The sequence below is a fragment of the Metopolophium dirhodum genome, chromosome 1, assembly GCF_019925205.1.
Source record: "Metopolophium dirhodum isolate CAU chromosome 1, ASM1992520v1, whole genome shotgun sequence".
NCBI classification, from domain to species: domain Eukaryota; kingdom Metazoa; phylum Arthropoda; class Insecta; order Hemiptera; family Aphididae; genus Metopolophium; species Metopolophium dirhodum.
In genome coordinates this window covers 145,853,684-145,868,639 of record NC_083560.1, presented here as the reverse complement: position 1 = coordinate 145,868,639, position 14,956 = coordinate 145,853,684, and the positions used below count along the sequence as shown (strand labels likewise).

Genomic DNA, 14,956 nt, shown 5'->3' with positions numbered 1-14,956 from the left:
AGCTAAGAATGAGTTTGAAAAAGAATATTTCAAATTAATGAACAACAGTGTTTATGGACGTACTATGATGAATGTTCGAAATCATGTTGATATAAGATTATGTTCTAATGCAGTCCAACTAGAAAAATTAATTGCAAAACCAAATTTTGATCGAAGAACAATTTTTACAGAAAATTTAGCTGCAGTACATATGAAAAGATGTAAAATAACTTTCGAACAACCAATATATGTAGGAATGTGTATTTTAGATTTATCTAAAATGTTAATGTATGAATTTTATTATAATATTATAAAGAAAAAATATGGAAATAGAGTTAGATTGTTATATACAGATACAGATTCACTTATATTAGAAATAAAAACTAATGATTTTTATCAAGATATGAAAATTATGTTAGATCATTTTGACACTTCAGATTATCCAAAAGATAATATTTATGGTTTACCTTTAGTTAACAAAAAAGTCTTAGGCAAGTTCAAAGATGAATTGAATGGAAAAATTATGACTGAATTTATAGGTTTAAGATCTAAATTATATTCACATCGAATCTTAGATACTGAAAAAGAAATTAAAAAAGCTAAAGGTGTTAAAAAAAATGTTGTAGAAAATAAAATATGTTTTAATGATTTTGAAAATTGTTTACTAACAAAAAAATCAAAATATATTAAACAAAATTTATTTAGAACTAAGAAACATGATATTTTTACTGTAGAACAAAACAAAAAAGCTTTAAGTGTTTATGATGATAAAAGATTTATTTTGGAAAATTGTATTGATACATTAGCTTGGGGACATTATAAAATAAATATAGATAGAAATGATTTTGTAAACCATCTCAATACACTAATTAGAAATCAAAATCAAAAAGATTAGAAAAATAGATAATAATAACGCGCACCCTGTTTGGGTGCGTGTTAAATATCAATTTATTTTTAATACATTTTTATTTTTAATAGAACAATTATATTAAAAAATATTTTAATTATTATTGTATTTAGATTTTTAACGTGGTCGGAATTTCCGACCGCGTTTAAATATATAAGTTTTTTATACATTTTTGCATTTAGATTTTTATTTTAAATAGAACAATTATATTAAAAAATATTTTAATTATTATTGCATTTCATAAGTTTTGCGAAAAATATTTTAATTATTATTGCATTTAGATTTTCTGATCTTTTTGCACATTGTTTTCTTTGTGATCTTTTATTGATATAATATGAAAATTGAAAACTGTCCCAGGACATACATATATATACTACTCGTTTCTATTAAAATATTTTTCGGATAAAATTATTTTCGTAAATTTATTTTCGGATAATATATTTTCGGCTGAAATATTTTCGGACATAATATAGCCCCTCACCAAAATGACTAGTAAAATTCCATTAGACAAAGCCACCCTAATGATCCCCACCTGTACTGGTGAAAGGGATGTATACCAGTTCATTAAGGCATGTGACTTAGCATGTTCCGCGGTAGAAAGGGAAGATCTGCCCATATTAACGAAGTATATTAACACTAAATTGTTTGACCAGGCTTTAACTGCGTGTCGATATAGGGACACTAGTGATTGGGAAGGAATAAAATTAATTTTATTAGACGCATTTGAACCACAACAGTCGACATCATCATTGCAAGTAGCATTAAATTCCGTCCGAATGAGGAACAACGAAGATGTAGGTGCATATGCACGACGCGTAGAACAACTATTTTACAATTTATGCACAGCTAGTACAAAAAATAAGAGTACAGAGCAGGCAACTACCATTCGCGATCAGTTAAAAGAACAGACATTAGTAGTATTTACTAAGGAATTGACACCTAATTTAAAGAACATAGTATAACCTCAAGAGCCACCCACTTTAGAATTGGCCATACAGGTTGCTAAAATGTACCGTTGGTCATTTAGCACATTATTTTTTTACATACAATCCTTACAAATCAATGAACTATTTTTGCAAGATAATTTTTTAAAATTGTAATATTATGTTTGGATTCTAAATAATACAAATTTATCAAAGTATGTATATGCCTTTAATATAATAACAAATATTTAAAATCTTATACATATGATTACTATTTTATTATTTTATTTTTAATTCCAAAAAATGTGCATCTAAGAATTATTTTATATCATGAAATATATTAAAACAATTTTTTTTTTCATTAGAACAAAGAAATATGCCACAATGTGTACATTTTGAACGTGGTCTTGACTGTATCTGATTCATTGAACATACCTCACATCTTCCTCGTTCATCAACATATTTAATCCAGTGTATACCGCGGTTTCCAAATCTTACATCATTTGGAACAGACCAATTTTTTCCTCTGCGCTTATTTATTTGACCTTTATTTTCTTTAGGTTTTCTTTGAAAGAGACCTCGTACTGGAGTTGGCTGTTCTTTTTTATTTATTAGCCCTTGAACAACAATGCGTCTAAATTATAATAGTGTCATTGGTCTGTTCAGGTCTTTATATATTATATAAGCGTTCACAAATAGGATATCAATCATACCCCAGAAGAGCCTGTGCCACCACTTCTTTGACCGTTGTTGTAACGTGTCCGCTTCAGCACTCGAAATAGAATTAGAAGTATAATAAAGATACACCAATGTTCGTATCATTCAAAGTATTTTTATTAAAACATACAAAAGGTCTATACTGGATTTAGAAGTACATACTCTCGTCGTCTCTGGTATTCGACTCCTCGAGTTTGTCTATCACCTTCCTATTTATGCTACGCGGAGTCACCTTGTTATGATGACGTCCGTACGATCTCAAGGTGTGCTCTATTTCTAGTCATCACCTTTGATCTGCGCACACGCTTTCCTATAATATGGACTTTTAGCAAAGTCAACGAATGTCCGTACATACATAATTATACATATTATTTATATACTAATAATGAGGATTATTACATTCCTCCATCCCTAGAATGAAATTATATTTTGATACAATAAGAACTTAAATACTATGCCTAAATTCTAAAACAATTATAATTTTATACAATATTTTTTTTTTTTTTTTTATTTATTTCACACATCAGTTACTCTGATTGCGTCAAAATGTACAGGATTATAATCGCGTAATGGTACCGGAGCTGGTGTTGAAACAATACAATATTTTTTTATCATGCTACAAACAATTAAGATTACAAATAAAATTACAATGCTATAAAACATATAGTTATAATTTTTCTGTACCTCGTGTACAGATTGTTTTGTAATTTGATAATCAATATATTTATTTATGTCATCTAAAGAACTAGATATAGAATTCAAATCGTGTAGTTTTTCAATTTTACCCATATTTTTAAATGATGGTATACTAAACGTAGCATCCTGCTTTAATTTTAGATCAACCGTAATTATTTTTGTTTCCGGTATTATATCTACTAATTGTGAATTTTGCACCGATGTAACTGGTTGCAATATATTTTGGCTTGCATACCCTTTACATTGTTCTTCGATTGATAATAACCCTGTTCCTACTAGCTCTATATTTTCTGATCTCTCAACTACCCCACATGTTAGTACTATATTTTCGTGTTCTACGGTATATATCCACGTGTTCTGAAATTCTAATTTATGAAATATACTTCCATATAACTCAAAATATAAATATTTACACATTTGCGTTTTTTCCTTTTGTTTCGTAAATAACGCCATTTCACAGTTAGTATTTGCATTTTTAGAATGTATAGGTTGTACGGCATAACAGATAAAGTAATTAACTATTCTCTTACAAGAGTTTAATTGTTGTGGTGTAAAGGTCGTAAAATATTCATTAGAAGGACTTATCGCAATATAATCATACGTATTTTGTACGTACGCGAAATGTTTGTTTTTAATTTTAATCGGCATCGGAATTATATTATACAAAATAAAATTCTGTTGATCTACCAATGGTATTTTAATATTAAACATCAGTAATTGATTTTGATACACAATACTGACCTCTGATAATTGATACAAATTATATGGGTCAATATTGTCAATATCAATCGGTAATGATGTACCTTTAGGTAATGATAATTTAATTTCTTTCATGCTTTCATGTAATGCCTCGATAGATAAAACTCCCGCATGTATTTGACCTGCCCTTGCTAAATTAATCATTTCCGATATTTAATTGGTCTCGAATGCATACTGACTTAATAATAAATTTAATAACAAATATGAATCTTGTATTTGTGTTTTATGATCTACCTCAATTGTTTTATTTATTACCTGATCCGATAAATTTCTTATATCTGCCATAAACTCATTAATTTTATTTCGTAAAAATGTAGTGTCCCTATAACTTTGATCTGTTTGTTTCATTACCGTTTTAATGACTCGCGTTTGTGATTTCATTATATTTAACGTACTTTTTTCGGATTGTTGTAATTGTAATACATTATTTGTATTTGTTTCTACGCACTTATTATCGCATATTCCAAATAGTAAATTTGCTAAATTACCTATACCATCAATTATTCCTCTCCTTCCCCTTTTTGAAGGATGTCCTAACGTTTTCAAAATGTTTGCCCTTTTGTTTAAAATTTCATTAGTAAAATCCGTAAATACAGTTTTGAAATTTTGACAAATGATGTTAGTTTTCGATGGTATTAATTCGTTTTCCAGGCAATATTGTTTTGTACTATCTAAATATGTATCAAAAATTTTCTCGCGTTCGTTATAAATTGTTAGATTAACATATGTCAAGTGTCCATTGTGTGTTTATGATCCTGACGGATCCTTTATTTTCAAAATAAAGACCTGAGTGATTGCTCACGTGTGTAATATTGTATAATGCGTGTTGTGTTCCGTGTGTTGGTTTGTGTAAAACAGACAGACCTATGATAACCCTAAAACAATTTATAACCAGATTAGTACTTTGATTTCGATGTCAATTATTAAATTACACTTATTCTAATTTCTAAATAGTTTATATATTTATTTACCTACTTAATAGCTCGTTATTTAACATTAATTTTTTTTTTTTTTAAGCATTTAATCAATTATTTCTTTAAATAACTGTAAATAATTCATATGAACGCGTATAACTTTATTATTTTTCATAATAGACACATTTACGGGTTCATGTACTTCTACTACTTTATACGGACCTATCCAATTTGGTTCTAACTTATTTTTCTTTTTCATATTTTTCATAAGTACCTTATCGCCTATCTCTAATTCAATTGGATTAATATGTTTGTCATAAATAGATTTCGATTTTATTTTTGCTTTTTTGCCTTGCTTCCTGCGTACGAGTTCTTAAATCACTTACGTAATCATTGTAATTATAACCCTGTGATGGTGGTTTCAAAAAACTAGAAGGAACAACTGGCTGAATACCAAACACTAAGGCCTTCTACACACGGAGCTATTAAAAAAAAACTAAACTGTTTAGTGATTGAAATTACTAATCGGTTACTAACGCATTGGTGACTCAGATCCATACACGAGGCTACTAGTAACATACCTACTCGTGATCGAAACCTATAGTTTGTTCTGAGTGACTATGGATGAAGGACGTTTTTCGTCATCTTTTTGCTACACCATGGATGTTGACAGTGATTCTAGTGATGAAGAAGTAATAACAGCATACTACTATTACAGAAGAAATAAAAAAAATAGAAGGTTTTAGGTTCATCCATACCTTGAAAAAAATTTTCATCACCGATTATTCATTGCTGCAAGAGAATTGAACCTTTCCGATACTAAATTTTTATGTTTTTATCGGATGTCAAAAGAAAGTTACTTATATTTGGTGAACCTGATTTCCCCTGCCATAAACAAGCAAAATACAAACATGAGAGAGTGCGTGAATGCCGAGGAACGGATATTAATTACACTCAGGTAAGTAACTTACTTTTTTATCTACTTAATGCAAATTTAGACACTTTATTTAAATGAGTAACATCTACCTTATAGCAATAAACATATCATTTTTTTTTCTTATATATGAAAACATTTTAATAATTTTAAAAAGAACATAAAACAAAATATTATACTTATTTATTACCTACTGTTGGTTTACTATTATTAAACATATCATTTTTTTTTGCTTATATATGAAAACATTTTAATAATTTTAAAAATAACATAAAATAAAATATTATACTTTTTTATTACGGTTGGTTTACTGTTGATTTATTTCGTACAAGGCTTCATTAACTGCTTCATAGTACTTTTCAGAACTATTTTGGTTTATAGTTTGGAATATGTTAGGTTGAGAGGTTTCATGAGCATTTTCATTCTGAGATATCAGTAGAATTTGTTGATCTGTTGAAGGCGTTGTAGATGAAGACGAGAATGAATGAATAGGTGTGAATGCCGAATTGTTTGACAAAATGTCATCAACCATCTGAAGTGATTTGCGCTTGAACAGCCGTACTTCTTCATCAGACATTTTCAAAAGATCAGGTAGCATACTAAGAAGAAACATTTTTAAAGATTCTGCTTTTGGATCCTGGTTAGCATTGACTGAAGAGTTCTCTGTTCTGGCTTTTTTTTTTGCCTGGAAATATTCTAAAAATGCTTTGTCCACTGCTTCGTTTTTTAATCCACGTTTTTTGTTTGACACGTATGATGGCGAAGACTCAAATTGACTCGGAGTAATGTTATTATTATTCTTTTGGGGTATGTCAGTAGTTGTAGGTGTGTATAATGATGTAGAAGGCAATGGCGGAGTTGGCGTAAGATGTGGTTGAAATGGCGAAGATTGCTGTGGGTCAAGTTCGGAGTTGTTAAGGTCAATTTCATCAGATTGTTCAAAACTTTCCTTCTGTTCTGGGGGATTAGGAAGATTTCCAGAAGGCATACCTAACGCCTTAATATATGGAACTGTAAACTGCATAGCTTCTAACAAATAATATGCTTTTTTTGGTTTTGCTCCAGAACCACTTGGTGCTGGTTTCATGTTGCGCACAAAAACAGCACGAAGGTTCTTCCACTTATCTTTGCATTCAGATACTAAAAAAAAGATAACATTCAGAGTATTCATAATTTGTAATAACAATCTGGTTTTATGCTATTATTTTTACGCAAACCCGATTTACTACATCCCCCCCACTTTTAATCTACTGTACAGCAGAGAGACACCGACTTGACTTCCTTTTTATGATTGTTTCTTTTATTTTACAGATACTTGGGTACTGGTGGGACATTTGCGTCAATTGCTGTTTATTTTGGTAGAGGAGAATCTACAGTTGGCGGAATTGTGACGGAAACAGTAAAAGTGATTTGGGAAGTGTTAGAAAAAACATTCATGCCAATACCAAGTACAGAGCAGTGGAAAGGAATAGCAAATCGTTTTGAAACACTCTGGAATCTCCCAAATTGTATAGGTGTATAGGGGCCATCGATGGCAAACATGTAAGAATTGAAAAATTTCCAAATAGTGGTTCTTTTAATTTCAATTACAAGTCGTATCATTCTATGGTGTTAATGGCTTGTTGCGATGCTGACGGGTTATTCACTATTATCGAAACGGGGTTTCCCGGAAGAAACAGCGATGGGGGTATATTCAGTGCCTCCGCAATGAAATATTGGATCCAAAATGCAGGACTTAATATCCCTCCTCCCACACCATTAACATACGATGAAAACGATAGTCCGTTTCCTTATTACTTTGTGGCCGATGAGGCATTTCCGTTGTTGAAATATGTGATGAGACCATACCCAAAAAGAATTTTAGATAATGTGAAAAGAATATGCAACTATAGATTTAGCAGAGGGAGAAAAACCATTGAGTGTACGTTTGGGATGGCATGTGAAAAATTTGCTGTTTTGAATGGTCCTATTCGTATCAGAGATCCAGAAAATGTGCATTTGGTCATAAAAGCAGCTTGTATACTTCACAACTACGTACGGAAAAAAGAAGGACTTCAGTATACACCTACTTATTCTACAATTTGTGAATCAAATAACCACATTGACGTAATACCTTTACCACAAAACTTGACTATAAACATAACCTCTTCTGCAGCTGCTCTTAGAAATTATATAGCAAACTATTTTCTTACACCTCAAGCATCTTTGCCTTGGCAATGGAAATATGCTATTAATTAGTTTTTGAAAATAATTATTTTTTTGTCTAATATTTTCTAATATTGTTTAACTATTTAATCACTTATTATCTACAAATTATCTAACCCCTATTATTATACCTATTTAATCATTTTAATCATTATTTTCTAGTTTGAAGTATAAAATAATTTTTTTTAAGATTTTAACTATAATATAGCTATTTGTGATCAATAGTATGCCTATATTTAAATAATTAAAAACTGTAAAATCATAATAAAAAATAAGTTTCAATTGTAAAATATGTTTATTTATTTTATCAAAGTCTGATCGTCGGAAATTTCTATTTTTGTCATTGCGATGATGCGATAACAATCCGTCGCGACGGTCGCCCGGTGTGCACCGATTACGAGTATAATATTATTATGGTATAATATTAACAACAATTCGGGAATAAAGGCCTAATAACTAAAAAATATTATAAGAATAATAACTAATAATATAATATATAGTTTAAAAATCCACGTATATTTATTTTTAATTAAATGTATTTATTAAATTTATAATTATATTACTACATATTATTTACCTGACACGTTTACTGATCTTCCTACTTCACTCCAAGCTTTTTCTGTTTCATCCTTTCTGGAATATCCCGAGAGCGTGAAGTTATATAGAACGGGATGTTTTTCTACTTCTTCCACCAACTTTAAATTAATTTTTTGTTCGTTCATTTTGACACAAATAACAAATTTTTGCAATAGATAAAACAAAAAAAGTTTCGTTGAGCACCAAAATATTAAAGTGAGAAAACTCAAAAGTGACACGACAGTTGAATCACTCGGAACTTATCACTAACGCGTTAGTAACTGGTTAGTAACTAGTAGCGCCGTCTGTTATGTTCCATTGAATAACATTGGTAGTGACTCTACGGGGACTAGTTAGTGATTCGCGTCAGTATTTAGTTTCAAATGAGTAGCTCCGTGTGTAGAAGGTCTAACTCATATGGTGTAAACTTATGCGCTGTGTGAGGTGTCGTGTTATACATGTACATAGCAAAACTCAACATTTCGCACCAATTTTCCGTTTTTTTATCACTAAAGTTCCTTAAGGCGGGTCTTAGTGGCTATTATTTAAGGGGAACAATTTAGGCAATTTCTTATCTTGTCGTCGCCGCCCGTAATCTTTGTGTTAGTCGTAAATGATTATTAGTGTGAGTGCGGTACTATATATGTACCACCACCTTCCGCCCTATCATACAGGTATAGTCGAGCCAACGAGAGAGTACTATTCCTTCGCGCATCCAAATGATCGAGCTCCGCGGTTTCGTACCCAAATTTCTCCCACTCTACCATCTAGTTGCCGCCGTAAATACCCCCACTCACTAAACGGCGGCTGTCGACTAATTCCACGGCCGCCGCCAACCACTGGTTGTATACACCGGCTCAAGTAACACACCACCCCAAAAAAAAATAACAGCTGGCGTCTGCCGTAGTGCCGAACCTATTATGTACCTAATACAGCAACAATACAAATAAATAATAATGTGTGTGTAATATCAATATTTTAATTATGCATTTATTTATTTTAACAAAAATGTCCAATTGTGCATTACATAATTTTTATACACATAACAAAATCATTAAATTACAAAAAAAAATAATAATAAAAAAAATATTTGAATGATAAAAAATAAAATACAAAGAAATCAATCCGAATCGAAGTCTGATTCCGAACAACTCGTATCACCTGTTATCGTCATGATATGACGTCCTTCTGCTTGGGGAAGTTCGTCAAATACTTCATCTGTTATATGTTCAATGTTCAAAAACTTTTCTTCCTCCTTGACGACATGTCCCACAAAATTCGTCCACATTTCCGCTGTCACATGTTCCACGCCTTTTTTTAATAACTCCAGTACATCCTTTATTTTAAACGTATTATTATGTGTCCGGACATAGCTTTTTACAGAAGACCACGCGAGCTCGATAGGGTTTAGCTCGCAGTGGTATGGGGGTAATCGCAATACGATTTTGCCATTGTCTTTTGCGTACTCGTCTATTACGTACTTGTCGTATTGGTTTTTTATTTTTTTAACTTTTATTAATAAATCATGTTTGACTATTGGATGGTTAACGATTTCACCTTTCATTTCAAGCCAATCGATAATATCTTTTTTTTTCCAAGACATAGTTGGTATTTTGCATTTCTTTACGGAGTGATACGAAGCATTATCCATCACTATGACGGCGTTTTCTTTTAATAGTGGTAGAATTCGTACAAACCATTCATAGAATGTATCGCCATTCATCTCGTCATGGTAGTCCGTAGAATTGGTCTTTGATTCGAAACACAAAAGACCCCCCGGGACAAAACCATCTGTCGACCCGATGTGTAACACGATGAGACGCTTACCTTTTCCCGAGGGTTCTTTTTGTCCTGTGGTTAGGCCTTTGAGGAATGCATCTCGTGATGAATTTATTGTGGTATCGGTCCACGTTCTACTGTGTGTCTCGCCTGCGTTGACCCACGTTTCGTCCAAATAATAAATTGGTCTGTTTTGCTCTCTATAATGCTTTATTTTGACCAAATAACTTCGGCGCCAAGTTATTAAATCTTCTCTTTCGAGTAGTGCACTATTACGTTGTTTTTTTACGTATTGAAATTGTAAATCTTTCAACACTTTTTGAAATGACGACCGCTTAATGTTTGGAAGTGTTTCATCTTCATTAATGGCGATTAACATTTTATCGACTGTTGGTACTTCGCGGTTCCTCCAAAAATTGTGTATTTTCTGTCTTATTGCATTTTTATCGAATTCATCGATTTTTTCGATAATTGTAGGTCGAATTTTTTTCTTGTTCGGCGATGTAATTGTACCTTGATTCTTATACTCCGATAATATGTTTTGAACTGACCGCTGTCCTATACCCGAAGATTTTGAGATATCGACGATCATTTCTCTTAAGGTCATTCGAGGGCTGTCAGGATTTTCAAGCTGGTGTTTAACTATTTTCTTATATAAATTGACAATAATTTTCCTTTGACCAGTGCCGATGAACTAAAAAAAAATTAAAATTTAAGAATTTAAGAATTTAAAAAATAGTATAAAAAAAAATAAAAAAATAAATAGTAAAAATACAAACACTTACTTTTCCACATGGATTTTTTTTGGAAGGAGACACAGCTGCGACATCCATATTGTACTTATTGTTATACGTAAAACTATTAAACAATTGTTAAGTAAAAAACGTAAAAAAAGTTAAATAAAACCGTATAAAACACCGGGGTGCGCGAAAAAACAAAAATGTTGTGTTTAAAATATCGGAGATGCTATTATAGTTCACGCTGTATACAAACACTGTCACCGTTTCCTGGTCGGCGGCGGCGACGGTGGTGGCAGCAGCGTCGGCGATGGTGGCGACATCGGTGTCGGCGGCCAGCGTTGACGGCGGCCAGCAGTTAGGGAGTTTTAGTGGTGGGAATGCGCGAGAACGGGTGAGTTTTGGTCGCCGCCCAATAGTACTCTCTCGTTGGCTCGACTATAGTACTGATACTGCGGGCGTATTTGCGAGTTGGGTCCGCGGTCGCTATCGCGTCTTTATCGTAAAACCATTGTGGGGATTTTAATGTTTTTATAATTACAATATTTACCGATAATAATTTATATTAGGGTTAATTATGATTTATGACTGTACTTGCCACTTGGATTTAGTTTTAATACATTACAATAATATAATATATAGTATAAGAAATAGGAATAGGTAGTATTTAAACATTTTAAAATTTTTTACATTTAATATAATTTATTTTTTATCAAATACTTAATAATACATAATAATATTGAAGTCGTTATTTTAATTAAATATATTACATTATAACTACGAAAAAAGCTAAAAATTAATCTCTAATGGGTAAACCACGATTAAAACGGGAATCTAATATTTCATGTAACAAATGGTCATGGTAAAATGAAATCAACTGTTGCTGCATTCGTAGTTCGAAAAAAACGTCATCTCGTACAATCTTTTGGTACAACATACCTGAAAACGTAAATGAGAACGATATATGAAATATTTAGTGAATCAAGTAATATTGTAAAATGTATGTGTATAACACTGGATCCTCGTCAAAATGTGGCGGCAATAATGTAAGAATTATGTTGTAAATTGTAAATAAAAAATGAATAACTACTGAAGCTGTACATTTTTCACGTAGTTATTAGCTTATTTAGAATACTTAGTACAAAATATTATTTTACTTGGTATCGCAAGTTATTCCACGATATTTTTACCATGACATTTTGACAGGATACCTATAAAACTATATAAGTATAATTTACGTACCTTTGGATGACCACACGACGAAATAACAGTAAGCTCTTTGTGTTATGTGTAGTTGTCCTTGTATTTGATAATAGTAATTATCATTTGTTTTTAAATTTAATTTTCCATCGATGACTGTCGCAAATTTCAATTTTCCATTTTGGATAGCATCTTCAGGTGTGAGATCTTTAATAGTGTATGGACATTTAATTTCTATGATACCATCGTCTTCGATTAGCCCGTCAGGACTTGCAGCCAAAAAATGATATGTTTTATCAACAAATAAACCAGCCGGTTTAATTTTTAAGTTGATCACTTTTTCGAAGGAAATTCTTGCTATAGGTTCATTTTCGATGCCATAGTTTGTCGATAAATTACCGGAAAATGTATTATATAATATACTTTTAACAGTATTTTTCCTTGACGTTGTTAATCGTAGTTTACAAACCTTTCCAAAATTTGAGGCTGTCAGTCGTATACTTCTCTCTACTTTCCATAGTTCGCTTTCAGACTGATTTTTCGTTGACTCTTCTAATGTTTTAATTTCTTCATTAGTCTTTGATACACGCTCTAAAAATTTTATTTTTTTAATATTAAATTCTTTTGGATCCATATCCAATATTTGAGGTTGTTCTTGAATACATCCATAGTCTTGGTCTGGGCCATTATAAACTTTTTTAGTAGACTTGGAATTTCCAAATAGTTGTCGTCTTTTTAATTTATTTTTATTTTTGTTCGAACGTTGTTCTATAAAACGTTTAGTAAATACACCTGGACTTGCCTTTGTAATTTTTTTGTGTAGTACACTTATATGCGACGGACCTGCATTTAAGGACGTTAGAGCAATATGACATCGTGTTTGGTAAGACCCTTTTAAAGAAAAATTAATACGCTTTCCACCTACGTATTTGGCGACTACACTATTATAATTTTCGACACAGTTATTATTAACATTGTGAATTAAACTTGAAGAATGGTGTGCTAATAAATTTCTTGCAGCTAAAATGTCATTCCAAAGACCGGATTTTTCTAAATCGGGCACTAAATTATTTTCACCGTCTTTTAGGCCATCACAAAAATACTGATCACAATGTGTATGGTATCCAAATACATGATAAGGTCCATTCAAAATATCCGACTTAAGTAGTTTTACTTTTTCTGTAGCATTTATTTTCATATTACTACGAAACTTTATGGCTTCAGTAACAGCATATCGAAGACGGAGTACATTATTTTTTAAAAAAGTTCTTTGAACACCTGGTACAATATTCCCATTTGTACACTTGCGCCGACTAGCTGTTTCACGTAGTCTGTTTATATAGTTCCTAAGCAAATGATTTGTACACTCTATTTTCTTTATATTCAAATCCGGTCCATATGGTTTAGTTAAACTCAAGTTCTTCATCACACTACTATCACCGTCTCCGATTAACTTATCATAAATAAGGTTATGCATTGGAATACTCTCTTTGAATCCTTCAACTATTATACTTGATTCCATAGAAGTAGAGGTACTATCCCAATTCTTATAACACACGTGAGATCTGGTTGGTTCATTTTGTTGGGAAGCTCGATGACAAATAATGCAATATTTATTTTTAACGCCAACAAATAAACATTTTTTTGTATTCCATCCAAATATGGAAGCGACACCAGATAAAGCATTATAATTGCTTTTATATGATCTTTTTGACCATGCCCCATCTGCAATCACGGTTATCAAGGGACGTCCTTGTTCATCTACGTCTCCGTTTTCAATTGCAATTTTTGATTCCTCTTGTCCCGCTTTTATCATCTCATCCAAACTTACACTAAATATACTTTGACTAACTTGTTCGTGAATATTTTGATAAGTAGGAAGTGACATGCAATACATATCAAGTATACCACAGAACTCTTCCAATTGGGAATATCCTTGTCCCGTGTTTAATATGGCAGATGTAACTGCTGTATTTATACTGAAACCTTTTCGTTCAGGATCTTCTGAATAAATATTTTCTATCGTACCACATATTTTACATTTAAAAACAAATGTGCTAAAAAATCCATTTTTTTTTTCTTTTATAATTTTTAAGTCAGAAAATGTACAGTCAAACGTATTGTGTCGAATACTTTGAATTGCCTTGAATAAAAATGCTATATCAACCATCCTTCTGCCTTGTAATATATATCTAATAAAAAAAAATATGGTAAAAAAGCTTGAAAATTGAATAAAAACCTCCTAATATATTGTTACAATGATATTTGAAAAATATTTAAAATCCATAGTCACAATTTTTTTATAAGCATATAAATTCAAATATTGACAAAATACGTAAAAATGACAAAAATTTGCAAATTATTTTGAGCTGTTTACGGACAATTTCATATTTCAATATTTTTAGTTTTTTTTTTCTATAAATATCAATAAAATTTTATTTAATGGGCCGAAAATCTTGAAAATTTAATACAAGGCTCCTGATATATTGTTACAATAGTAGTTGAAAAATATTAAAATACATAGGCAAATTTTTGTTTTACAAGCATTTAAACTTAAATTTTTGACTAAATTTTTTTTTTTTATTTTTTATCTAGAAACTGTACAATCTGTACATAAAAAAAAAAGTACA

General features: G+C 31.2%; 2 protein-coding genes across 2 annotated transcripts; both read right to left on the bottom strand.

Annotated features, from left to right (window-relative positions):
* Positions 1-9,730: 9,730 nt before the first annotated feature.
* Positions 9,731-11,305, bottom strand: LOC132933176 (uncharacterized). The gene is made up of 2 exons (XM_060999492.1): positions 11,175-11,305; positions 9,731-11,083 (listed from the first exon to the last, which is right to left on the bottom strand). Exons 1-2 carry the CDS (start codon positions 11,220-11,222, stop codon positions 9,731-9,733), a joined length of 1,401 nt encoding a protein of 466 aa, XP_060855475.1. The 5' UTR covers positions 11,223-11,305.
* A 326-nt stretch (positions 11,306-11,631) lies between these two features.
* On the bottom strand, positions 11,632-12,966 carry LOC132935646 (uncharacterized). Its single transcript, XM_061002243.1, has 2 exons — positions 12,369-12,966; positions 11,632-12,065 (listed from the first exon to the last, which is right to left on the bottom strand). Exons 1-2 carry the CDS (start codon positions 12,958-12,960, stop codon positions 11,923-11,925), a joined length of 735 nt encoding a protein of 244 aa, XP_060858226.1. The 5' UTR covers positions 12,961-12,966; the 3' UTR covers positions 11,632-11,922.
* Between the last annotated feature and the right edge of the window lie 1,990 nt (positions 12,967-14,956).

Bases quoted from the DNA above. Each gene is read 5' to 3' on its own strand.
- LOC132933176 (XM_060999492.1), bottom strand. From the start codon at position 11,222: ATGGATGTCGCAGCTGTGTCTCCTTCCAAAAAAAATCCATGTGGAAAA. The intron at 11,084-11,174 runs GTAAGTGTTTGT...ATTTTTTTTTAG, and splicing joins AAAAAAATCCATGTGGAAAA to TTCATCGGCACTGGTCAAAG.
- LOC132935646 (XM_061002243.1), bottom strand. From the start codon at position 12,960: ATGGATCCAAAAGAATTTAATATTAAAAAAATAAAATTTTTAGAGCGT. The intron at 12,066-12,368 runs GTACGTAAATTA...TTACGTTTTCAG, and splicing joins CGTCGTGTGGTCATCCAAAG to GTATGTTGTACCAAAAGATT.